The sequence below is a fragment of the Salvelinus namaycush genome, chromosome 38 (assembly GCF_016432855.1).
Source record: "Salvelinus namaycush isolate Seneca chromosome 38, SaNama_1.0, whole genome shotgun sequence".
In the NCBI taxonomy this organism is placed as follows: domain Eukaryota; kingdom Metazoa; phylum Chordata; class Actinopteri; order Salmoniformes; family Salmonidae; genus Salvelinus; species Salvelinus namaycush.
The window spans coordinates 6,178,447-6,206,433 of NC_052344.1; the positions used below are offsets into that span (position 1 = coordinate 6,178,447).

General features: G+C 45.2%; 1 protein-coding gene across 1 annotated transcript in view; it reads left to right on the forward strand.

Moving 5' to 3' along the window:
• Nucleotides 1-2,397: 2,397 nt before the first annotated feature.
• LOC120032326 (metabotropic glutamate receptor 8-like) overlaps nucleotides 2,398-27,987 on the forward strand; it is a 253,034-nt gene continuing 227,444 nt past the window's right edge. Inside the window, exon 1 of the mRNA XM_038978369.1 lies at nucleotides 2,398-2,805. Within this exon, the coding sequence (XP_038834297.1) occupies nucleotides 2,530-2,805 (276 nt within the window). The 5' untranslated portion in view covers nucleotides 2,398-2,529. The remainder of the gene's footprint in view (nucleotides 2,806-27,987) is intronic.

Sequence of the window (27,987 nt, forward strand, 5' to 3'; positions counted from 1 at the left end):
AATTAGCAACCATAGGGACTATACGCTGTACAAAATATTATGAGTACCTGCTCTTTCCATGACGGACTGACCAAGTGAATCGAGGTGAAAGCTAGGATCCCTTATTGATGTCACTTGTTAAATCCACTTCCATCAGTGTAGATGAAGGGGAGGAGACAGGTTAACGAAGGATTTTTAGGCCTTGAGACAATTGAGACATGGATTCTGTATGTGTGCCATTCAGAGGGTGAATGGGCAAGACAAAATATTTAAATGCCTTTGAACGGGGTATGGCAGTAGGTGCCAGGCGCACCAGTTTGTGTTAAGAACCGCAATGCTGCTGGGTTTTTCATGTTCAACAGTTTCCTGTGTGTATCAAGAATGGCCCACCACCCAAAGGACATCCAGCCAACTTGACACAACTGTGGGAAGCATTGGAGTCAACATGGGCCAGCATCCCTGTAGAACACTTTCAACATCTTGTAGAGTCCATGCCCCGATGAATTGAGGCTGTTCTGAGGGTAAAAGGTGGTGGTGGGGTGGGGTGGGTGGGCTTCTTAATTTTATAGTACACTCAGTGTATCTGAAAGTGCTGTTTGTGTGGAAAGGTGAAATATGGGTACATAGACGGGGAGGGAGGGAGAAATATTGCCACGATGTCCGAATATACATTAGGATATTTATATGCAATGATGCAGCAGTCCCCTAGCATCTCAGCATCCTAGAATTGTGCAGCCGGTTCAGCCCACACAAGCATACTGCGCGGCATCTGTGCCTTTTGGAACGCACACGGACGCGCGCAAAAGTGGTCATGGCGCTCAGCGGGAAGTCTAGACTCATTGAGCCAACACTGCCGTATGTACATTATAGCTACGAATGTGAATTTCTCTGATATTTTCACATTCTAGTGTTATATTAATATGCTCTTCTATCTATCTCAGAAGAATATCCACACATTTGACTATTTTGGGGAAGCGCGTGTGGTCAAACCATAACAGATCAAACACACTATTAGGAAGGCCCTCTTCGTCTCAAGGATGGTCTTTCCCTCATGCCTTTCTTTTGTCTGAGGATTATTGAGCGATGATATGATATGAATGATGAAAGTTTATTAGCGGGCTACAGAGAAAACAGGCCGCCAGTGGATATTATATTTTGAGGTAAAGAGGGCACCCAGTAGCCTAATCTGATTGGCCAGCAATGACATCACTTCCATTCGTGAAGGACATTCAAAGCGGGAATGAGACCAGCAAGAAAACTAAGAGAGTTAAACCAAACCTGCTCCACGAAAGCCTTGCCTCTTCTCACTGACTCACATACTAGGATGGCTTGCTACATCATTACTGTACTGTTTCTGATGATAATGATTAGGTAGCTGAGGTGACACCTTCCAGGTGTTGATTCCCATGCAGCTGTCTGTCAAACAGGTGTAGAACCAGTAGATGTTTATACTGAATGATTACACACTGAGTAACCTTCACTCTGTCCACGTGAATAATGCATTCTGGACCTTTGTTGATGTGTTTGACAGGCTTGGCACTTTGTGTTTGACAGGCTTGGCACTGACGGATAGGATGGACTTGTCAGTGGGATAGGATTGGCGGTTATGTGTGTGTGTGTGTGTGTGTGTGTGTGTGTGTGTGTGTGTGTGTGTGTGTGTGTGTGTGTGTGTGTGTGTGTGTGTGTGTGTGTGTGTGTGTGTGTGTGTGTGTGTGTGTGTGTGTGTGTGTGTGTGTGTGTGTGTGTGTGTGTGAAGGGGGAGAGGGCTGTACTGTGTGTGTGGCCAATGCTCATCTCTCTTGCTCTTGAATCTGGAAGACAGGCGTTGCAGCATGAACAGTGATTTGTGTGTGTGTGTGTGAGGGAGGGAGGGAGAGACTGTGTGTGTGTGTGTGAGGGAGGGAGGGAGAGACTGTGTGTGTGTGTGTGAGGGAGGGAGGGAGGGAGGTAGGGAGAGACTGTGTGTGCTAGATGACTGAGGCACTGACTGCTTCGTGTTCTCTGTGTGTGTATCTTGCAGGGTCTGCTGAAGATGTGAGTTCAGGATTACAATCGCTGCAGCTGCACTCACCGCCACCGCCGCCACCGCCGCCTCTCTCTCTCCTCTCTCTCCTCTACTGGGACATGCATGCCTCATGGGCCTGGGACATCTTAGAGCTGCCTGCTAACTCCTCCCCCGGGGCACTGACACCCTTTCACCCATGATCCCGGCCACAAACTCCACAGTAACTCCTCAGTAACTCCTCCCACAACCGCCACCCAACTGTTACCATGGCGTTGTCGGAATCCCAACGCCTTCCTTCCTTCCTCGCCACACGCCACTTCCTTTTCCACTTCCTTGCCTCATGTTCCTGGTTCCTCCCTCTGGCCTCTCCTCAGCGAATCACGGACCCCGCCATCGGTACTGCGCCCAATCAGGAGTACGCCCACTCCATCCGACTGGAAGGCGACATCATCCTGGGCGGCCTGTTCCCGGTGCACTCCCGGGGGGGCGGCGGAGTGCCCTGCGGGGAACTAAAGAAGGAGAAAGGGATCCACCGTCTTGAGGCCATGATGTTCGCCATCGACCTGATCAACAAGGACACGGAGCTGCTCCCCAACATCACCCTGGGGGCCCGGATCCTGGACACCTGCTCCAGAGACACCTACGCCCTGGAGCAGTCGCTGACCTTTGTCCAGGCCCTCATCGAGAAGGACGGCTCGGATGTACGCTGTGCCAACGGCGACCTGCCCATCTTCGCCAAGCCTGATAAGATCGTGGGTGTGATCGGGGCGGCGGCCAGCTCCGTGTCCATCATGGTTGCCAATATACTGAGGCTGTTCAAGGTAAGGACACTGGAACGGGTCTGGGTTGGTTTCTGGTGGGTATGGTTTAGTTTGACTTGAGTTTGGTTGGGTTAGTCAGGCTGGGTCTGGTTTAGTTTGACTTGAGTTTGGTTGAGTTAGTCAGGCTGGGTCTAGTTTAGTTTGACTTGAGTTTGGTTGAGTTAGTCAGGCTGGGTCTGGTTTAGTTTGACTTGAGTTTGGTTGAGTTAGTCAGGCTGGGTCTAGTTTAGTTTGACTTGAGTTTGGTTGAGTTAGTCAGGCTGGGTCTAGTTTAGTTTGACTTGAGTTTGGTTGAGTTAGTCAGGCTGGGTCTGGTTTAGATTGACTTGAGTTTGGTTGGGTTAGTCAGGCTGGGTCTGGCTTAGTTTGACCTGAGTTTGGTTGGGTTAGTCAGGCTGGGTCTGGCTTAGTTTGACCTGAGTTTGGTTGGGTTAGTCAGGCCGGGTCTGGGTTAAGAACCCTGCCGGTTTCAGTGTGGGTGATGTCATGGTTTGTGTTTACGTTGGTGTTGGAGCCATGCATGGATCTTTGTGTTGTGTTTGTGTGGATACTATGGCAGTGTGTGTGTAGGTGTTGAACACCAGCCACTGTGTGTTGGATGTAGGGGGTCTCTTTACAGTGAAATGGAGTATATTACTGGCTGCCAGGGCCGGGGCTTCATCATGTCGATCTCCCCTCCTCCTCCTCCTCCTCGTCAGATGGATGCATATTGTTCCAGCAGGATATTACCCTGGCCTGTGTCTGTCAGTCAGAGCCATTATTGTGTTCTAGAAGCAGCCTGGCTCCTGACATAGATTCTCTGGTATTACACACAGAGACGCCACTTCAGCCAGCCGTGCTCACTCACTACTGCAGGCAGATACAGTTCAATTGTGACAACCAATTAAAATACTGTCAATCTTATTATTAAAGAATACTCCACTTCACTCTGACCCGGAGACTGTGTGTGTGTGTGTGTATGAGGTTTTGGGCGTGGGAGTATGCTGTTAAAATTTGATCTATGCTAGACTGGTCTAGACTGGGCTTTCTAGAACATGGAGAAACAATGAAATCAATTACTGTCTAGGGTACAAAAGGCAATTAATGGTAGAGTGGAGTGGTTGTAACAGAGGAGTGTGTGTATATGAGCACAAGAGTGTGTGTGTTCCCGCCGTCATTAGTCGAACAAGGTTGATTGATGCGAGCGCAATGTGGAAATATGTGTCTCCTAATGATCCATGTGACATTCTCAGCCATGCACCTTTGTCTTCTTTCTCTCTCTCTCTCTATTCTCTCTTTTTTATTTCTCTCTCTTTTTTTATTTCTCTATCTCTCTCTCTCTTCTCTCTCTCTTTCTCTCTCTTTTTATTTCTCTCTCTCTCTCATCTCTCTCTTTTTTTATTTCTCTCTCTCTTCTCTCTCGTTTTTTATTTCTCTCTTTTTTATTTCTCTCTTTCTCTTATTTCTCTCTTTTTATTTCTCTCTCTCTCCTTTCTCTGTTTTTATTTCTCTCTCTCTCTCTCTCTCTCTCTCTCTCTCTCTCTCTCTCTCTCTCTCTCTTCTCTCTCTTTTTTTTTCTCTCTCTCTTTTTATTTCTCTCTCTCTCTCTTTTATTTCTCCCTTTCTCCCACATCACTGCCCTGGTTCTGTGTGAGTGGCAGTGCTGTATTCTAAACCTGTGCATAATAATACTAAACATGATTTAGGGAGGATTCTGTCATGGACACAGCACACACAGGGCCTTGATTTTGGGTCGCATTGCCTCGTTCTCATTTTACTAATAGGATTTAGAGCAGGGGATTGGTAGGCGTGTGTGTTTGCATTGTAGCATTTCTGTGTGTGTGTTTGTGTATATGTATACACTGAGTGTACAAAACTTTAAAAACACCATCCTAAGATTGAGTTACACCGCCCCCCCGCCCCCCACAGGAATGCTGACTCCAATGCCTCCCACATTTGTGTCAAGTTGACTGGATGTCTTTGGGTGGTGGACCATTCTTGATACATACGGGGAACAGTTGAGCGTGAAAAACCCAGCAGCGTTGCAGTTCTTGACACAAACTGGTGCGCCTGTCACCTTCTACCATACCCCGTTCAAATGCATTTAGATCTTTTGTCTTGCCCGTTCACCCTCTGAATGGCGCACATACACAATCCATCATCGACTCTGGTTGAAGTGCTTTCACCTGAATTCCCCTGGTCAACCTGTCATGGAAAGAGCAGGTGTTCTTAATGTTTGTGTGTGTGTTAATGTGTGTCTCTCTCTCTCTCTCTGTGTGTGTGTGTGTGTGTGTGTGTGTGTGTGTGTGTGTGTGTGTGTGTGTGTGTGTGTGTGTGTGTGTGTGTGTGTGTGTGTGTGTGTGCATTGTGACATATCTGTGATTGTGTGTGTGTGTCTCTGTGTGTGTGTGTGTGTGGGTGTGTGTCTGTGTGTGTGTTTGTGATTGTGTGTGTCTGTGTCTGTGTGTGTGTGTGTGTGTGTGTTTGTGTGTGTCTGTGTGTGTGTGTGTGTGTGTGTGTGTGTGTGTGTGTGTGTCTGGAAGGATGGATTGTGCTCCGTATCACATTACTATGTAGATGCTTTATCTGCAGCTTCATGTCTCATGAATGATGCAGAGTGTGTTGACGTCTGGAAATAGCATGTTGGAGAAGATGTCATACTGGGTGGCATGGGCCAGCTAATCTCCCCACTGGAGCCCCCAGACTCCCTTAGTCAGCACAGAGGAGAACCCAGATGCATTGAGCAGCATGGTAAACCCAAATGGGGAAGCCCAGCGATGGTGGAAACTGTGAGGAATTAGATCCAAGATGGAGGTCGGATGGATAGAGGTTCCTGCCCCGGATATTTCAAACACAACATACAACATACATACATCTCCCACTCAGCCCGGAGTTCTTCACATCCCAACAACAACCAGGAGATCTTATTCGAGAGGAGAGACTGACTGCTTCCCAAATGGCACCCTATTCCCTATGTAGTGCACTACTTTTGAGCAGGGCCCATAGGGCTCTGGCCATAAGGAGTGGACTGCTTAGGGAATAGGGGGGACACAGACGTAGACTCTCTCGGCCTGTCTCAAATAAGATTGAGCATGCTGCTGGCGGAAACTGGGAGAAATGAGATGGAGGATGGATGTGTGGACGTTCCAGCCCTGGATACCCCAACCAGACACAACCGTTTCACCCCAGTAACCCTTCCTCTTTGCTGGTCCATGTTTCACCCCCTGTCTCTCTATAGAGCAGGGCTGGTAGTGGACACAGACTGTGGGTATCTCCTCCCTTCGTTGGCCCCTGTAAGGCAGGTTAACCAGGCCTACACCTGTCCGGCCTGCCTGGCTGGTTGGGTATTGATTGAGAAGCTCCAGAGGTGCCAGGTTGGTAATTATACTGGATCACTGTGTAGACAGTTTCGGGGTCCATTCTCTTTCAACCATTTCAATTGAACAAAAGGTCAGATAGAAAAGGAACGTTAGTGATGTCTTTCCCATAATTGACCTTGCTATTCAAAATCCATTTGTGTTGGGGAGGAATAAGGGGTGCCTGTGTGTGCACGTGTGCGTTTGTGCGCGAGTGCATGTGTGTGTGAAGGTTTAGTAGATAACGCGACACTCCAACAATGCAGCGTCTGGAGCAGTATTATCTGCTGCGATGTGTCATATTACCCATAGTCTCTGTATTACTGTGTTATTATTGTCTGATAGGATGAGGAGAAGATCATTGCTCCTAGTCTATCCATGAATCTCTCTGCTCCCAACGAGACAAGAGGGAGGAGGATTGAGGGGGTGTAAAGGAACAATTATTTCAGAGTCTTGCTGAGGATCAAATTGGCAAGGGCAAATATTTCCAGGCCCCCCGGAACGTGATGCTGTAGTTGAACTAAGAACGCGCTGATAAAAGAGGATCATTTCAAATTCTGCTCAGCGAATTATTAACCAATCGCGGTGCTCCGTTACACTCCGAAGACAACAACTAGATTGGAACGGAATTAACAAATACATGCTCATGAATCATACATGGCACATAGAAGTCATCGTAATGATTTCGCCCTCTGCATTGAAGAGTTTAAAGGACAGAGTTACTGATGGCCAGAAGGCAAGACTTCTGAGGATGTGATTGGACAGGTCCAGACAGGAAGTGTGCTAATATGTGTCTGTTTTACTGTGAACTGTGTTAGGGAGGACGAGAGAGAGATTTAGAGACTGAGAGAAGAGAGCGATTGAGATCAACAGAGAGAAATCGAGAGAGCGTCTCAGGAGTCTGATGATTGTGCCGTTGATCTCGTTAATGATGAGAGAATTAAGTAGCTGATAATGAAGCCAGGAGTTCTTCACATCACAACAACAACAACCAGGAGATCTCATTAGAGAGGAGAAACTGACTGCTTCCCAAATGGCACCCTATTCCCTGTGTAGTGCACTACTTTTGACTCTCTCTGCCTGTCTCAAACAAGATGGCCGCCACACCCCAGAGAGTGACGGCCAGGCCCTCACTAACGAGGAGAGCGCTAATTGTCCGTCTCAAATGATTTATTTTCAGCCAGGACGACCTACTGATGATTCATCAAACGAGCTCCACTGGCAACACACACACACACACACACACACACACACACACACACACACACACACACACACACACACACACACACACACACACACACACACACACACACACACACACACACACACACACAGGTTTTTGAGTGAAGTTTGTTTACTTGTCTACCAGTTTCTCCTCAAGCTCTTTGGGAGTGAGTCGAGGTCACCAGAGTTTGTTTTTATAATAAATCTGATTCTGGAAAGCCTGGTTGTAGAATGTGTGTTTGGGGCAACTATCCCTTTAAGAGAATGGGGGTAACACGTGTTTTTGGGTCAAGTCTGTAAGGAAGTTGTGTAAGGGGTGAGAGTAGTGTGCTTGGGCTACTGTATGTGTGTCACGACTCACAAGTGTGTGTAACGCGTCTGTGTGAGGAGATTGTGTAATGGATGTGGGTGGGAATGTAATATGTGTGTGATTGTCAGGAGTGTATTTGGGGTGCATGTGAGTTTGTCTGTGTTTGTGTGTATGTGGATGTAGGACGTGTGTTTGAGGATTGTACTTGGGCTGAATGTGTAAGATGTGGTGAGTTTCAAAAGTCTCTGTGAGGAGTGTTCTTGGTCTGTTTGTGTTAGAAGTGTGTGTCAACCGTGTTCTTGGTCTGTGTGTGTTAGAAGTGTGTGTTAACAGTGTTCTTAGACTGCTTGTGTTAGAAGTGTGTGTGTGTGTTATAAGTGTGTGTGTTAGCATTGTGCTTGGTCTGTGTGTGTTAGAAGCGTGTTTGCGGCGCTGTTCTCTGAGACTTGTCACCTGCCTCTAAGGAGGCCCCCAGGGTTGAGCAGGAGATGTGTGAACTCTAGTGCCTGACTGAAAATGACTCCGTAGGCTGCCTCTTATAAACCGCCTGTCAGAGTGACACACTGCAAAACAGCTCCCCATGCATGGCTTGTGCCTGAGAGAGAGACTGGCTGGTTATCATTAGGAGGTATATCTCTATGGCTGGAGATGGTTCCATGGCATGAACAAGAGCTTTGTTTTTGTTGTTGAACAACATAAGGAGACTAATGGGAGTTTGATGCTCAGTGGTTGGTTGTCTTGGTTGTGATGAGTGATGGAATAGTCCCAAAGGGCAAACCCCATGCTAAATCACCCACACCTCTGTACTTTACAAGTAATTAGAAAATATTCAAATTCTGTACTCCTACTGGCTCCTACTGGCTCCTACTGGCTCCTACTGGCTCCTACTGGCTCTTACTGGCTCCTACTGGCTCCTACTGGCTCTTACTGGCTCCTACTGGCTCTTACTGGCTCCTACTGGCTCTTACTGGCTCTTACTGGCTCCTACTGGCTCCTACTGGCTCTTACTGGCTCCTACTGGCTCTTACTGGCTCTTACTGGCTCCTACTGGCTCTTACTGGCTCCTACTGGCTCCTACTGGCTCTGACTGGCTCCTACTGGCTCCTACTGGCTCTTACTGGCTCCTACTGGCTCCTACGGGCCACTACTGGCTCCTACTGGCTCCTACTGGCTCCTAGGGCTCGGTTAGAAGATAGGGAACGAGAGGGAAGAGAACGAGGGGAAAAGAAGGGAAGAAAGATGAACTCTCCTCTCTTTGCTCAGCCTCCTGCCCAGAGGGAGCTGTTTCTTTGTTTTATTAGCACATCAGCATTATTTATAAAAGGGTTGGGGGAAAACATGGAAACAACATTAGTGGAGGAGAGAGAGCTGAAAATAGGATGCAAAAACTGTGAAAAACGTATTTTCTGTAGGCTTTGAATACTTAAATAGAGGTTAAATGGTGGTCGGCAGCACGGCACTATGGTGTGCATCATTCACAACTAAAGGTGCCAAATTACTCTAAATCTAGTGTATAGAACCTGTTTCAAATGATCCGTTTTACGCTCAACATAGTCACTTCATATTCACACTTGCTCAGGAATGGGAAAAATATCTCTTCTATTTTATTCAGCTAAGTTCAATTATAATCTTCTTACTATAAAATCCTAAAATATAAAATAATGTCAGGGGACTTAAGCATATCTTGTCGGCTAAAGGAACAAGCCTACAGCCTATAGCATGGCACATGGCCTACTGTATGTTATCTGGCTAACTCATATTCTGTTCTTCTGAAATACCTTTTCTACATATCATCATGTTTCTTTAGACCTGCCGAAAATAAACAATGGATTTATTGTGATGGTGTATATTCAGTTAATTTATTAGACTTTTTAAAATGTAGATGTTCCAAATGTGCCCATCAGCAGCGTGTGTGTGTGTGTGTGTGTGTGTGTGTGTGTGTGTGTGTGTGTGTGTGTGTGTGTGTGTGTGTGTGTGTGTGTGTGTGTGTGTGTGTGTGTGTGTGTGTGTGTGGAGGCCTGCAGATGCTAAACGTGTTTATGTTAATAAACGGTCAACGACTGTGAGACCGGCAGTCTTTTGCATGACAATAACCGGCTGACAAAAGGTCATCACCGCCACAGCCCTAGCGTAGACTTAGGATTGTCTCCAGAAACAGTCCAAAATGAACAGAAACGTCACAAAATGTCGTCTCCTGTTCTCTCAGAACCCATTTCCGGATTCATACAGGAAACATGTGATCAGGATGCCTCTGTGTATTTTCTTCCTCTCTACTATCCCCTTATCACATATCCCTCTGTCAATGGGTGGATTTACTGATTTTACAGGGCCTTCGGAAAGTATTCAGACCCCTTGACTTTTTTCACATTTTGTTACGTTACAGCCTTATTCCAAAATGCATCAAATGCAATCTACACAGAATACCACATAATGACAAAGCGAAAACAGATTATTTTTTTGCAAATGTATTAAAAATAAAAAACAGAAATACCTTATTTACATAAGAATTCAGACCCTTTGTTTCTACAACTTGATTGGATTCCACCTGTGGTAAATTCAATTGATTGGACATGATTTGGAAAGGCACACACCTATCTGAATATGGTCCCACAGTTGACAGTGCATGTCAGAGCAAAAACCAAGCCATGAGGTCGAAGGAATTGTCTGTAGAGCTCAGAGACAGGATTGTGTCGAGGCACAGATCTGGGGAGGGGTACCAAAACATTTCTTCCGCATTGAAGGTCCCCAAGAGCACAGCGGAGAAGGGCCTTGGTCAGGGAGGTGACCAAGAACCCGATGGTCACTCTGACAGAGCTCTAAAGTTCCTCTGTGGAGATGGAAGAACCTTCCAGAAGGACAACCATCTCTGCAACACTCCACCAATCAGGCCTTTATGGTAGAGTAGCCAGATGGAAGCCATTCTTCAGTAAAAGGCACATGACAGCCCACTTGCAGTTTGCCAAAAGGCACCTAAAGACTCTCAGACCATGAAAAACAAGATTCTCTGTTCTGATGAAACCAAGATTGAACTCTTTGGCCTGAATGCCAAGCGTCACGTCTGGAGGAAACCTGGCACCATCCCTATGGTGAAGCATGGTGGTAGCAGCATAATGCTGTGGGGTTGTTTTTCAGCGGCAGGGACTGGGAGACTAGTCAGGATCAAGGGAAAGATGAACTACGCAAAGTACAGAGAGATCCTTGATGAAAACCTGCTCCAGAGCGCTCAGGACCTCAGACTGGGGCGAAGGTTCACCTTCCAACAGGACAACGACCCTAAGCACACAGCCAAGACAACGCAGGAGTGGCTTCAGGACAAGTCTCTGAATGTCCTTGAGAGGCCCAGCCAGAGCCTGGACTTGAACCCGATCGAACATCTCTGAAGAGATCTGAAAATAGCTGTGCAGCATCGCTCCTCATCCAATCTGACAGAGCTTGAGAGGATCTGCAGAGAAGAATGGGAGAAACTCCCCAAATAAAGGTGTGTCAAGCTTGTAGCGACATGCCAAAGAAGACTCGAGGCTGTTATCTCTGGCAAAGGTGCTTTAACAAAGTACTGAGTAAAGGGTCTGAATACTTATGTAAATGTGATACGTCATTTTATTTTTAGTGAATTATCAAAAATGTCTAAAAAACTGTTTTTGCTTCGTCATGATGGGGCATTGTGTGTAGATTGATGAGGGGGAAAAAACGATTTAATAAATTGTAGAATAAGGCTGTAACCGAACAAAACGTGGAAAAAGTCAAGGGGTCTGAATACTTCTGAAGGCACTGTATATGCAGACTGAGGGAATATGTAACAGACAGATGTATCTATTACGAGATATCTGTCCTCCTTTTTTCCTCAACTCACTTTGAGACAAAAGATAGGTTTGAAGAACCTTATCTTTAAGAGCAGGGCTGTGTGTGTGTGTGTGTGTGTGTGTGTGTGTGTGTGTGTGTGTGTGTGTGTGTGTGTGTGTGTGTGTGTGTGTGTGTGTGTGTGTGTGTGTGTGTGCATACCTGTGCGTGTGCGTAGCTATAGAGAGAGACTGGTGAAACCCAGAGAGCAGAATAGTAAAAGGTAAGAAAGCCTTTAAACTGTGTTGGCCTTGTCCATGTATTTTTAACTGGCTGTCCGTTTTGGATCTGTGTGAATAATGAATAGAGGGAGAGAAGGAAGAACCAATAAGTGTTTGAGTTGAATAGCCTTTGTTGCAGGGCAGGGCCCCACTGCGCCTCAGGGGCCCCTCTTTCATCCATCTCTCCATCCCTCCCTCCTCCACAGGCTACCGAGTAACCTGTGTGTGACTAAAGGCGCCAGCAATTCTCAGTTCGGCTTGCGGCTAGCTGAAGTCGACTAGGTGAACCGAAGGAACACTCCACCCCCCAAAAAATGATATTTTGGCATTTATTTCATTAGTCCATTGTTGACATAGTCCCAAAATGTTTTGCTTGTCACCAATCAGGTTTTCAAGGTATTTCACTTTCAAAATACAGAAATCATATGATGCTGCGTTTTGCGTCATAGGATGAAAAATGCGTCATACGGGGGGATGATTTCTGTATTTTTGTCTTTCTAAACACTCTGACATCAATGCCAACAGTATGCACTTTTAAAACTCACCTCACTGTGGTGATCAATTTGACGAAAGAAGTTCAACAACAGGTTGAAACTGAGTGGAAAACATGGTCATTGTGGATGTTGTTTCAAAGCCAAACACAACAAGCTTGTGCATAGGTCTATATATGAACCCCCCAAAAAAACTGAATTCAAATAATGATTGTGCCATTATACAATATTCCTTTCTCCAGCGTGCAGAGAGAGGGGCTGTCAACCGTTTAATGAAATATGTTTTGTTGTGAAAACCTTACTATAGATGTTCCCGAACAGATTTCACTTGGTTTCCAAAATTAAGCACTGGGTAGCTGCAAGAGCAGGGTTGGACAGCCCCTTGCCATACAGAGTTTGTGCGGAATATCACATGTTGCACGGAGTAGCCTATCTGACATGAGTGAAACGAACCGGCAGGAAAGTGGCCTCCATTCGCTATTCGAGTGCATATGGATGACATGTGTTTTAACTCTGCCCCTGTTCCTGCCCATTTGATAATGGACCATTCTAAATCAAAACGAATGTTACATATTAGTAAAGACAAGATTAAATTGATTATAGTCTAACATGTGAAAATATAATCACTTGACAAGTGATTTTGCATGACAATAATCGGCTGACAAAATTTCATGACTGCCACAGCCCTAGCGTAGACTTCGGCTTGCCTCCAGAAACATTTATGTGAGCCCGATCAGCTGAAAAAATCCCTCACCGAAGTCCAAAACAAACAGAAACGTCACGTAGTGTTGTCATGATGTATGCACAAACTCTTCCAAACTGTTTCGGCTGGGAAGCATGTGGACGCCTTAAGGATGACATCATCAAAGACCAGGGTACCATCAGGTCGGGATGGAGAGACAGGGGGAAGGAGGGATGGAGGGAGAGGGGTGGAAGAGGTAGAGCGAGAGGAAAGGAAGGAGTTTACTGGTCTCAGATCTCTATAATTTGTCTTGTAGCGTGACGGCCACCCTCTGATTTCTATAATAATGTGACAGAGAGAGGGAGAGTTTGTGTATGTGCGTTCACTGTAAATTGGCCAGTGTTACCTAGTGTTGATTCTTCAGTGTAACATTTCTAGTGTTGATTCAGGAGTTAAATGAACTCTGTGAGTGTTAAAATAACACTCATTGGTGAAAAAGAACCCCCGTGTTGGTGTTAATAACCAGTGTTAACCCAAAACCACGCCCATCATTATCAATATAGCGTGCTGTATTGCAGGTCGATTTTCTTTCAATTGTTTGTTTCAATATCTCTGTTTTTGCATGTACAGTACTGTGCAAAAGTTTTAGGCAGGTGTGGAAAAAATGCTGTAAAGTAAGAATGCTTTCAGAAATAGACATGTTAATAGATTATATTTATCAATTAACAAAATGCAAAGTGAGTGAACAGAAGAAAAATCTACATCAAATCAATATTTGGTGTGACCATACTTTGCCTTCAAAACAGCATCACTTCTTGTAGGTACACTTGCACAAAGTCAGGGATTTTGTGTGCATATAGTCAGGTGTATGATTAAACAATTATACCAAACAGGTGCTAATGATCATCAATTCAATATGAGGTTGGAACACAATCATTAACTGAAACAGAAACTGCTGTGTAGGAGGAATACAACTGGGTGAGGAACAGCCAAACTCAGCTGACAAGGTGAGGTTGCTGAAGACAGTTTACTGTCAATCCATACCACTTTGAAGATGCAAAATATTTTTGGGTGTGAAGCAAACAAGAAATAATACAAAAAAACTGAAAACTTGAGCGTGCATAACTATTCACCCCCCTAAGTCAATACTTTGTAGAATCACCTTTTTGCAGCAATTACAGCTGCAAGTCACTTGAGGTATGTCTCTATAAGCTTGGCACATCTAGCCATTGGGATTTTTCCCATTCTTCAAGGCAGAACTGCTCCAGATCCTTGAAGTTCGATGGGTTCCACTGGTGTCTTTAAGTCATACCACAGATTCTCAATTGGATTGAGGTCTGGGCTTTGACTAGGCCATTCCAAGACATTTAAATGTTTCCCCTTAAACCACTAGAGTGTTGCTTTAGCAGTATGCTTAGGTTCATTATCCTGCTGGAAGGTGAACCTCCGTCCCAGTCTCAAATCTCTGGAAGACTGAAACAAGTTTCCCTCAAGAATTTCCCTGTATTTAGCGCCATCCATCATTCTTTCCATTCTGACCAGTATCCCAGTCCCTGCTGATGAAAAACATCCCCACAGCATGATGCTGTCACCACCATGCTTCACTGTGGGGATGAATTCTCGGGTGATGAGAAGTGTTGGGTATGCGCCAGACATAGCATTTTCCTTGATGGCCAAAAAGCTCAATGTTAGTCTCATCTGACCAGAGTACCTTCTTCCATATGTTTGGGGAGCCTCCCACATGCCTTTTGGCGAACACCAAATGTGTTTTCTTATTTTTCTGGCCACACTTCCGTAAAGCCCAGTTCTGTGAAGTGTACAGCTTAAAGTGGTCCTATGGACAGATACTCCAATCTCCGCTGTGGAGCTTTGCAGCTCCTTCAGGTTTATCTTTGGTCTCTGTTGCCTCTGATTTAATGCCCTCCTTGCCTGGTCCGTGAGTTTTGGTGGGTGGCCCTCTCTTGGCAGGTTTGTTGTGGTGCCATATTCTTTCCATTTTTTAATAATGGATTTAATGGTGCTCCGTGGGATGTTCAAAGTTTCTGATATTTTTTTAGAACCCAACCCTGATGTGTACTTCTCCACAACTTTGTCCCTGACCTGTTTGGAGAGCTCCTTGGTCTTCATGGTGCCGCTTGCTTGGTGGTGCTGCTTGCTTAGTGGTGTTGCAGACTCTGGGGCCTTTCAGAACAGGTTTATATGTACTGAGATCATGTGACAGATCATGTGACACTTAGATTGCACACAGGTGGACTTTATTTAACTAATTATGTGACTTCTGAAGGTAATTGGTTGCACCAGATCTTATTTAGGGGCTTCATAGCAAAGAGGGTGAATACATATGCACACACCACTTTTCCGTTTTTTATTTTGTATTTTTAAACAAGCTATTTTTTAAATTTCACTTCACCAATTTGAACTATTTTGTGTTTGTCCATTACATGATATCCAAATAAAAATCCATTTAAATTACAGGTTGTAATGCAACAAAATAGGAAAAACGCCAAGGGGGATGAATTATTTTGCAAGGCACTGTGTGTAGAGACTGAGGGAGTGTGTAACAGACAGGTGTATCTACTATAAGAACTCTGACCTCCTTTTCTACTCAACCCACTTTGAGGCAAAATATAGTTGCAAAGAACCGTATCTTAAAAAGCAGGGCTGTGCGTGTGCGTAGCTATAGAGAGAGACTGGTGAGACTCAGAGAGCAGAATAGTAAAGGTAAGAAAGCCTTTAAACTGCATTGGCCTTGGGACCTGTGTGTGACATCACCAAAGACCAGGGCACCCTCAGAAAGGGAGGGAGAGATGGATGGAGGGAGAGGGGGAGGGTAGAGAGTGAGGAAAGGAGGGAGTTTACTGGTCTCAAATCTCTATAATTTGTCTTGTAGCGTGACGACCACCTTCTGATTTTCATTATGAAGTGAGAGAGGAGCGAGAGAGAGAGAGAGAGAGAGAGAGAGAGAGTGTATGTGCGTATAAGAAAATGTGTGTGGCACTGCAGTGCTAATCAATAGCTGCTCTCAGCCCTCCCTCTCTCTCCTCTCCTCCCCTCTCCCCCGTGGGGAAGGTGTGTATTTGCCTGAATAATTGCTGCTGTGCCTCTTCAGCCCCTGAAGTTTCCCACTTTTTCACAGACTAATAAGACTCCAGGTAGAAACTGCTCTCACATCAAGGCCTAGATCTTAACTTGTTAGCTGATGAAATACAGAACACTTGGTCTGCATGTGGGACCATTTTCATGCGTTTTTAGCCAAAAACAGTACTGTGCTATTATAACATTCACATCTCAAATTGAATGAATTGAATTTCCCCTGTACAACCCCCCCCCCCCCCAACAGGGGCCCAGAGGTGAGACATCATGGCCCTTTGATCTCTCCAGCAGAGGGCCTGATGGGTAGCAGAGAGGCGACGTCTCTCCTCTCCGTTCTCTCTCTTATCTCCATCCCTTCATCTCTCTCATGTCATGGAGGAGAGCAGGAGAGAGGAGCTGTGGGCACAAACCCTAAAATTCAACAGCACCTCTCAGGAGTTAGGCCACACATGGGAGTCAACTGTTTCCAATCATTTCATTCATTGTGCCAGAAATGGAACACTATTCCCTATGGCTTTCAGAAACTAGTTAAATATCTGGGTCATACCCTGGTCTTCCTGTTGTGAATGATTTAAGTTGATTTGATTGAGTGTTAAAATGCATACTGGTAGTTTGGTTAGCAGCATTATCAGTATAGCAGCATTATCAGTATAGCAGCATTATTTACGTTTTTGTGAAAGTTATTAAGTGTGAATCATGGCAAATCAAATCAAATTGTGTTTGTCACATACACCCGAAAACAACGGGTATATACTTTACTGTGAAATGTTTCCTTCTGAGCCCTTCCCAATGATGCAGAGTAAAAAAAAAAAATACACAAGAATGAAGCTATATGCAGGGACTACCAGTACCATATCAATGTCAAGTAATCAAATAGTGGTTATAAATATAACCAGATGGTTATATTTCTGTTCCTGTTGTGACACCTCTCCTATGTGTCAAACATCCTCACTTCGTCTCAGAACAGCACCGGCTGCAAATTTGATTGAAAAATGAACCACCAGGAGACCACTTAGCCCTTCCATAAGGAACTAATCTAATGAATGATCAGTTTCACGCTGCTAGCCACACACACACACACACACAGTCTTGTACAGCTAACCTTGTGGGCACACACAATTCAGTCCCATTCAAAATCCTATTTTCCCTAAACCTAACCCTTACCTTAACCCTAACCCTAACCCCAAAACCTAAGCTAATCCTAACCCTAGCTCCTAACCCTAACCCTAAACCTAATTCTAACACTAATTCTAACTTTAACCCTAAACCCCCTAGAAATAACATTTGACCTTGTGGGAGACTAACAAAATGTCCCCAGTTGGTCAAATTTTTGTTTGTTTACTGTTCTTGTGGGGACTTCTGGTCCCCACAAGAATAGTTAAACACGTCCCCCCACACACACACAAACAGGTATGTACGGAGGAGAGCTAAAACTCATTCATTATGATCTGTGTGCCCTTAATTGAACCAAATCTGCACACACACACATGCACACATACACACTCACACACTCATCAGAGGGCAGAAAGCTCCCTTTCTGCATCCTATCCTAGCCCCCCTGCCTCTGCCAAGTGCCACTTCAACGATGGAATTATTTTTAATAGGCTACTTTAGGTGTCATATATAATTACCCGCAGGCCATTTCTACAGCACCTGCCACTGCAGTAGCAATTTAGTTAGTTGAAAAAGTAAACCGTTCACAAATCAAGCCGGCACTAAAACTACATCATTTCAAGCCAGGGGGTAAATATATAAATATAGATTTTGGGTTTTCTGTTTGTGCCTGTCACTTGTGGCTGTAAATGATTTTCTTTCCTATTATTAATTTTGTTGTATCCCAAATGGCACCGTATCCCCTACACAGAACCCTGTGGGCCGTGGTCAAAAGTAGTTCACTATGTAGGGAATAGGGTGCCATTCACTCTGAGCGGAGAGGGAATCTAGCTGTTAATCCTGGGTAAATGGAAAGACTGAGAACCATAACAATATTAAACACGCTCAATTAAACACACACACAGCGGAGAGACAGACAAACCTCGCCCATGTAATTAACTAATGTACATACCACCACCAAATCGCCATCTCATTAGCTACATACTGTTAGCCTGGTCCCAGATCTGTTTCTGCTCTTGCCAACTCTATTGCTCATTGTTAAGCCAAACATGACAATGATCAGTGGTGAACCGTGACTATAGGATCTAGGCCTTCAGAGGGACCAAAAATCTTCCAATAGATTGTATTGTAAAAATCCAGAAAATAACAGAACATATAGCATCACTTAATGCGCCCGACATTATATCCTCTGTAGTCGGACCGTTGTAGTTGTAGTGAAGGAGGAGCAATGCTTTTTGATGTCATCAAGAATGAATCAAACAAGCCTGGCTGTGCTTTGGGCTGCAGCACACAGAGACAGAACCGGCATGGACATACAGCATCAAATAATGCGACCAGCAAAACAAAAAGCACCCTGTTACCACAACCTATGATAGCCTAACACCACTATCACCAATAGCGACAACAACAGTGTCACATCAAAGGTGACAGGCTCATGGTGCTGAAAGGACAGTGACCATAATACCTGTGCATTCCATTTTTTTAAATTTCACCTTTATTTAACCAGGCAGGCCAGTTGAGAACAAGTTCTCATTTACAACTGCGACCTGGCCAAGATAAAGCAAAGCAGTGCAACAAAAAACAACAACACATGGGATAAACAAAAGTACAGTCAATAACACAATAGAAAAATATATATACAGTGTGTGCAAATGGTAAGGCATTAAATAGGCCATAGTGGCGAAGTAATTACAATTTATCAAATTAACACTGGAGTGATAGATGTGCAGATGATGATGTGCAAGTAGAAATACTGGTGTGCAAAAGAGCAAAAAAGTTAATAAAAACTATATGGGGATGAGGTAGGTAGTTGGATGGGCTATTTACAGATGGGCTATATAAAGCTGCAGCGATCGGTTAGCTGCTCAGATAGCTGATGCTTAAAGTTAGTGAGGGAGATATAAGTCTCCAACTTCAGTGATTTTTTTGCAATTCGTTCCAGTCATTGGCAGCAGAGAACTGGAAGGAAAGGCGGCCAAAGTAGGTGTTGGCTTTGGGGATGACCAGTGAGATATACCTGCTGGAGCGCGTGCTACGGATGGGTGTTGTTATGGTGACCAGTGAGCTGAGATAAGGCGGCGCTTTACCTAGCAGAGACTTGTAGATGACCTGGAGACCGGTGGGTCTGGCGACGAATAGCAGCGAGGGCCAGACAACAACAGCATACAGGTTGCAGTGGTGGGTGGTATATGGGGCTTTGGTGACAAAATGGATGGCACTGTGATAGACTACATCCAGTTTGCTGAGTAGAGTGTTGGAGGCTATTTTGTAAATGACATTGCCGAAGTCGAGGATCGGTAGGATAGTCGGTTTTGCGAGGGTATGTTTGGCAGCATGAGTGAAGGAGGCTTTGTTGCGAAATAGGAAGCGGATTCTAGGTTTAATTTTGGATTGGAGATGCTTAATGTGAGTCTGGAAGGAGAGTTTACAGTCTAACCAGACACCTAGGTATTTGTAGTTGTCCACATATTCTAAGTCAGAACCGTCCAGAGTAGTGATGCTGGTCGGGCGGGCGGGTGCGGGCAGCGATCTGTTGAAGAGCATGAATTTAGTTTAACTAGCGTTTAAGAGAAATTGGAGGCCACGGAAGGAGTGTTGTATGGTATTGAAGCTCGTTTTGAGGTTTGTTAACACAGTGTCCAAAGAAGGGCCAGATGTATACAGAATGGTGTCGTCTGCGTAGAGGTGGATCAAGGAATCACCCGCAGCAAGAGCGACATCATTGATATATACAGAGAAAAGAGTCGGCCCAAGAATTGAACCCTGTGGTACCCCCATAGAGACTGCCAGAGGTCCAGACAACAGGCCCTCCGATTTGAAACACTGAACTCTGTCAGAGAAGTAGTTGCTGAACCAGGCGAGGCAGTCATTTGAGAAACCAAGGCTGTTGAGTCTGCCGATAAGAATATGGTGATTGACAGAGTTGAAAGCCTTGGCCAGGTCGATGAAGACGGCTGCACAGTACTGTCTTTTATCGATGGCGGTTATGATATCATTTAGTACCTTGAGCGTGGCTGAGGTGCACCCGTGACCAGCTCGGAAACCGGATTGCACAGTGGAGAAGGTACGGTGGGATTCGAAATGGTCAGTGATCTGTTTGTTAACTTGGCTTTTGAAGACTTTAGAAAGGCAGGGCAGGATGACATAGGTCTGTAACAGTTTCAGTCTAGAGTGTCACCCCCTTTGAAGAGGTGGATGACCGCGGCCGCTTTCCAATCTTTAGGAATCTCGGACAATACGACAGACGATACGAAAGAGAGGTTGAACAGACTAGTAATAGGGGTTGCAACAATGGCAGCAGATAACTTTATAAAGAGAGGGTCCAGATTATCTAGCCCAGCTGATTTGTACGGGTCCAGGTTTTGCAGCTCTTTCAGAACGCCTGCTATCTGGAAAAGCTGGGGAGGCTTGGGCAAGTAGCTGCGGGGGGTGCGGAGCTGTTGGCCGGGGTTGGAGTAGCCAGGAGGAAAGCATGGCCAGCCGTAGAGAAATGCTTAGTGAAATTCTCGATTATAGTGGATTTATCGGTGTTGACAGTGTTACCTAGCCTCAGTGCAGCGGGCAGCTGGGAGGAGGTGCTCTTATTCTCCATGGACTTTACAGTGTCCCAGAACTTTTTGGAGTTAGAGCTACAGGATGCAAATTTCTGTTTGAAAAAGCTAGCCTTTGCTTTCCTGACTGACTATGTGTATTGGTTCCTGACTTCCCTGAAAAGTTGCATATCGCGGGGACTATTCGATGCTAGTGCAGTACGCCACAGGATGTTTTTGTGCTGGTCGAGGGCAGTCAGGTCTGGAGTGAACCAAGGGCTATATCTGTTCTTAGCTCTACATTTTGTGAAAGGGGCATGCTTATTTAAGATGGTGAGGAAATTCATTTTAAAGAGCAACCAGGCATCCTCTACTGACGGGATGAGGTCAATATCCTCCCAGGATCCCCGGGCCAGGTCGATTAGAAAGGCCTGCTCGCAGAAGTGTTTTAGGGAGTGTTTGACAGTGATGAGGGGTGGTCGTTTGACCGCGAACCCATGACGGATGCAGGCAATGAGGCAGTGATCGCTGAGATCCTGATTGAAAACAGCAGAGGTGTATTTGGAGGGCAAGTTGGTCAGGATAATATCTTTGAGGGTGCCCATGTTTACGGATTTTAGGGTTGTACCTGGTGGGTTTCTTGATGATTTGTGTGAGATTGAGGGCATCTAGCTTAGATTGTAGGACAGCTGGGGTGTTAAGCATATCCCAGTTTAGGTCACCTAACAGAACGAACTCTGAAGATAGATGGGGGGCAATCATTTCAGATATGGTGTCCAGGGCACAGCTGGGAGCTGAGGGGGGTCTACAACAGGCGACAACAGTGAGAGACTTATTTCTGGAGAGATTAATGTTTAAAATTAGAAGCTCGAACTGTTTGGGCATAGACCTGGAAATTATGACACAACTTTGCAGGCTATCTGTGCAGTAGATTGCAACTCCTCCCCTTTTGGCAGTTCTATCTTGTCAGAAAATGTTGTTGTTGGGAATGGAAATCTAAGAATTTTTGGTGGCCTTCCTAAGCCAGGATTCAGACACGGCAAGGACTTCAGGGTTGGCGGAGTGTGCTAAAGCAGTGAGTAAAACAAACTTAGGGAGGAGGCTTCTGATGTTAACATGCATGATACCAAGGGTTTTACGGTTACAGAAGTCAACAAATGAGAGCGCCTGGGGACACACAGGGGTTAACCTCCACATGACCCGAGGAACAGAGGAGGAGTAGGGTACGGCTAAAGGCTATCAAAACTGGTCGTCTAGTGCGTTGGGGACAGATTATAAAAGGAGCAGATTTCTGGGCGTGGTCGAATAGATTTAGGGCATAATGTACAGACAGGGGGTATGGTCGTGTGTGGGTACAGTGGAGGTAAACCTAGGCATTGAGTGATGATAAGAGAGGTTGCATCTCTGGAGGCACTGGTTATGCTAGGTGAGGTCACCTCATGTGTGGGAGGTGGGACAAAAGAGGTTTCTGAGGCATGTTGAGCGGGGCTAGGGGATCTGCAGTAAAATAAAACAATGATACCTACTCTAAACAACATTATACAAGGCATATTGACATTGACCATATTGACCGATATTCTCAGAGTTGATTTCGCGCTGTGCAGACTGGCGGGTCTTGTCCAGGATAAAAGCAGCTGGTGTCTAAGCTAGAGGTAAAGGCCGCTAGCAGTGGCTAACAATGACTAAATAGCTAGTAGCTAATTAGCTGGTTAGCATCTGATGGCTAGCTTCTGATGGAGGTTCTAGCTATAAGGTCTAAAAAATAGCAGAGCCGTATCACATTGGGTGAGGCGGGTTGCCGGAAGGTATATTTAATTTAAAAATGACACCAGGCCATCCTCCAAAAGTCTTCGCCTCACTGTGCGTGCAGATGCACTCACACCTGCCTGCTGCCATTCCTGAGCAAGCTCTGTACTGGTGGTGCCCCGATCCCGCAGCTGAATCAACTTTAGGAGACGGTCCTGGCGCTTGCTGGACTTTCTTGGGCGCCCTGAAGCCTTCTTCACAACAATTGAACCGCTCTCCTTGAAGTTCTTGATGATCCAATAAATGGTTGATTTATGTGCAATCTTACTGGCAGCAATATCCTTGCCTGTGAAGCCCTTTTTGTGCAAAGCAATGATGATGGCACATGTTTCATTGCAGGTAACCATGATTAACAGAGGAAGAACAATGATTCCGTGCACCACCCTCCTTTTGAAGCTTCCAGTCTGTTACTCGAACTCAATCAGCATGACAGAGTGATCTCCAGCCTTGTTCTTGTCAACACTCACACCTGTGTTAACGAGAGAATCACTGACATGATGTCAGCTGGTCCTTTTCTGGCAGGGCTGAAATGCAGTGGAAAAGTTTTTGGGGCATTCAGTTCATTTGCATGGCAAAGAGGGTCTTTGCAATTAATTGCAATTCATCTGATCACTCTTCATAACATTCTGGAAGTATATGCAAATTGCCATCATACAAACTGAGGCAGCAGACTTTGTGAAAATTTATATTTGTGTCATTCTCAAAACTTTTGGCCACGACTGTACAGCACATCACAAATATATACATACACACATCAAATAGGCTGCATCACATGTATAAGACCCATATTAAGGGTTACCTCAGTAGTTGGATGAGCGAAAATGTCCCTTCTGCTCCTTGACTGAATTCATTCTAAATGTATAGTCTGTTGTTGCTATCCTTGTGAGGCAATCCAGGTGTGCATTGGTCAGTCTGTTTCTCTGTTTTTGTTTCACAATGGTCATTGTTGAAAACGTTGCTTCACATGAATAAGTGCTGACAAAAAATGATGTCACCTTTTGCACACACTGATTCAGAAGTGGATACTCTGTGTCTGACACAAGGCTCCAGAAATGGGTAACACCTGATCTTAGTTCACCTTGCAATGTGTCATTTGCCTGCAGCTCCACTATCTCACTCTCTATTCCAGCACGGTAAGTAGAGGGCTGTGATGACTGGGGTCAGAGATGACACTGGCACATGAAAGGGGTTCTCAATGAAGTTGAAAAACTCCTTGTACTCCTTGAATCTTGACTCAAACTCCCAGTTTGCATCATAGCTAAAATGTTGCAGTATGTCTGGGTTGGATGTGGCGGCTGCTCTGAGTTTTGGGAAATGTACAAACTGTCCGTGAGGTATGTGGTGATTTTATTTTGAAATGCTGTGACCACACACAGCATTTTGCCCAGAGTTTTAGCTTTCCCTTGGAGCTGGAGATTCAGCATGTTCAGGTGGCTGATGATGCCAGTTAAAAAAGCCAGCTTTAATATCCACTGTGGATCATCCAGCTCTGGCTCCTCTCTCCCCTTGCTTGCAACAAATTCACGAATTTGAGGGAGGAGAGAGAGAAAACTTTCCAAAACTCTGCCACGAGACAATCACGTCGTCGTATTCTGTCTGGTATTCCTCCAGCAACTCGCGGAATTGCCGGTGATTCAGTGCCCTCACAATAATAATGTTCACCAGGCGCACGACTTGCTGCATCACATTCTGTTAGTCACAGTCTTTGAGTTTAGCCACAAGTGCTTCCTGATGAATGATACAATGAAGCTCAACAAATTTGGGAATATCCTCTCTCTTTCTAATCAGGCCTATGAGTCCCTTCTCCTTCCCTCGTATGTTTGGGGCACCGTCAGTCAGTGCACACAGGTGCCAGGTTTGACCAGTCAGTATTATCATCAGCAAAACATTTAACAAGGGCTTTCAGGATTTATTCTCTTCGTGTTTGTCCCTGAAGGGGCAGAAAACATTAACGTTCCTCTCTGAACGAAACGTTTTGAGGGAAGCGGACCCAAACACATAATTGGGCAATGTCACTTACATCAGTGCTTTCGTCAAAGCGCAATACTAAAACACGGTGTCACGGATATGTCAGTAATCTGTTGCTTACCGATGTCCTCGCCAATGTCTTCTATGCGTCTTGTTATGGTTGAGTCTGAGAGTTGCAGTTCCTTCATTTGCTTTAAAATACCTTCCTTGTTTGTGAAATCGGCATACAATATTTCGGCTGAGGCCAAAAAACATTATTTGACAATCTCCACGTCTGTGAAGGCCTTCTTGTTTCTCGCGAGTATCCAAGCAATCTCATATGTTGCCTCTGTGGTTTTCTCTGCAACACTGCTAGATCTGTCCATCATTTGTTGTTGTCCTTTGAGTTGAGCTATTTAGTTGTTTCTGAGGTTGCTTTGAGGTGGATATGTTTTGTCAATAGTGGACATGGTGTGGCTGGACATGTCGCTCTAAATTTGCTGGTTTAAAACAATTGACTGCCTTCTGGCAAATAAGACAAAGTGAGTTAGTCCCTTCATGCAGTACAAAAAAAATACTTGCCCCGTCCATTTCTCTTGGAACTTTCTGTGTTCTTCTTGAATCGACCGTATCCTTCTCTTAGCCAACAGACCCACGTTAGCTACATTAGCTAGCTGCATTTCCCCTCCGCCATCTTCCTATTTTTTCTGCTTCTCCGGTGGTTGGTTCCCCGGCGCCCTGTCACACTCCCAAGGGCAGAGCCTATTTCCTTATTTCCTTACAGATTGACTTTATTTGTTGTGCTAGCTAGCTTGTAATTGAATTAAACACCATTAAAACAATATTCAGAACTTTTGATGATGTGGTTAAATAGTTATTAGGAGAGAGTTAGGTCTAATGAGTTGCGTCTAACTCTACAGCTCTTTGGGCAGGTGTAAAATGTTTTACTGTCACTTACTGTTGTCTGATGACTGGCTGCTGAAGGTCATAGTAGGTCACAAGGAGTCTGCCAGGGGAGACTGCTGAAGGGAGAACGGCTCATAATAATGGCCGGAAAGGATGAAATGGAATGGCATCAAACACATGGAAACCATGTGTTTGATGGATTTGATACCATTCCACTGATGCTTCAGCATGTTGCTGTGTGTGTGTAACTAATATGTGTATAACTGCTGTAACTGTTAAGAGAAGCTATGCCAGTCTCAGGGCTGTAAGCAACCACCTGGTGCCGTATGCAACCACCTGGTGCCGTATGCACCCACCTGGTGCCGTATGCAACCACCTGGTGCCGTATGCAACCACCTGGTGCCGTATGCAACCACCTGGTGCCGTATGCAACCACCTGGTGCCGTATGCAACCACCTGGTGCCGTATGCAACCACCTGGTGCTAATGGACACACATTACTCTGAGTGCCTTCGCTTGAATAGTTGGAATAGTTTGATGCACATGGTAATTATGCACATTGAGACGTTGCAGGGACTAATGTCAACCACCAGTGAGCACTGTGTGTGTGTGAGCAGTGTGAGCAGTGTGTCTGTGTGAGAGAGGGCGGTCTCTTTGTGTGTGTCTGGTCGCGCGGGTGATTCGGCGAGATGCCGCAGCGGTGTAAATCTTCCCCATTTCCATAATGGCACCTCCCTGCTGAGAAACTGTCCTCTCTCACACATGCACGCACACCATAGGTCAGTGGTGTCTGGGTGTGTGATGATTGTAGCTCTGGGTGAGTGGCGTCTAGTGTGACCTCCCTGTGTTGTTTTTCTGGGGTTATGATCACACACACTCCCGCCCTCCCTCCCTCTTTCAGTATTTCTCCATGGGGTGATGTTTTGTCGACCCTACTGTGTGGTAATGATTGGAGTGTTGACTCCATATCGCTACACCGCAGGGGGTTGGTGGCACCTTAATTGGGGAGGACGGGCTTGTGGTAATGGCTGGGGCAGTATTAGTGGAATGGTATCAAACACATGGTTTCCAGGTGTTTGATGCCGTTCCGTTCACTCCGTTCCTCCCCTCAGCAGTCTCCTGAGTGCTGCTACACAGATCATGACTGGGATTTAGTGCATACACACACGGCTGTGTAGACCTCCAGATAGGCCACGCATGCCTATCATGCCCCACGCATCATTTCTCTCTGCTCCATGGCACCTGGATGGGACTGAGCAAAGGCATACATATGTCAACAGGAATCCCAGTGTCTCTGGCTATGTGTGTGTGCAGTCCCCACTAGAGGAGGATAGAAAGAGAGAGACAGAGAAAAAGAGAGAGTGGTGGGAGGGAGCGAGAGGGAGGGAGAGAAATGGAGAGAGAAAGAGAAACAGAGCGAGAGAAACCGAGACCGAGAGAAACCGAGAGAGAGAGAGAAAGCGAGAGAGACGAGTTGTTCTGTGGATATGAAAATTCTCATACTGCTAGGTTAGATATGCTGATGTCTCTGACTGGGGTCTCAGCTGAAGTGGTAGCTTGTGGAGAAATGAAAAACAAATTATAATTGATGTGTATATGTCTGCTACCCATCTACCGACGCACCTCTCCTGCTCTCTCACACTGTTCACACACATCTCTGCAAAAATCCTGCTGCCCCAGCAGAAAAACATCGCTCTCAACCGCTCCATAGGCAGGTTTCCATTGACACAGGTTTATTCGACAAAAGCAATGTTGCAACAAAAGAAAACATTGTGACATGTATTGGACATGGCAGATATAGGAGAAATGTTCTAAAGATCGAGAACATTTGTATTTCTTCGACAGGGAGGATTTTTATTTTAACTTTCTTTATTGCGACAAATTATGATGGAAACTGCGTTTATTCGAAAATGATAGATGACGAATAATTCTAAATACATTTTTGTTCAACTATTATAAAGGACAACAATTTCGCTGACTTTCAAGAATGTTTGACTTACCACTTTGCTTTTCTGTCTGGCTGGATGCAAGTTTCACCATCCAATTATTTCAGATATACAGGAGTGCAAGTATCACCATGGCACGGATACGTGCGATACGTTGGCACATGAGAATTGTCAGAATATTGCAAATATTAGTACATTCTTGCATTCTATCCATGCTGGCCTTCACAGGATACCTGAGACATGAAACAGATAAGTGGGAGGGCATACACACTCTTAGAAAATGTGTTATTTTTTTAACACATCCGTGTGTCTAGTTAAGAGAACACATGTGTGTTACTTTTAACACAATCACTGTGTTGGAACAACATGATTTGTATAAATATTTTAACACATGTTGTGTCATTTCCTGCAATTAATGTGTTAAAAGTGTCACGTTCCTGACCTGTTTTCTGTTGTTTTTGTATGTGTTTAGTTGGTCAGGGCGTGAGTTGGGGTGGGTAGTCTATGTGATGTGTTTCTATGTTGGGTTAATGTGTTGCCTGATATGGTTCTCAATTAGAGGCAGGTGTTTGACGTTTCCTCTGATTGAGAACCATATTAAGGTAGGCTGTTCTCACTGTTTGTTTGTGGGTGATTGTTCCTGTGTCAGTGTTGGTGCTACACGGGACTGTGACAGTTAGTGTGTTTTGTCAGTTTGTATAGTGTCTTGTTTTGTTTGATTAAATTCATTATGTCTAAT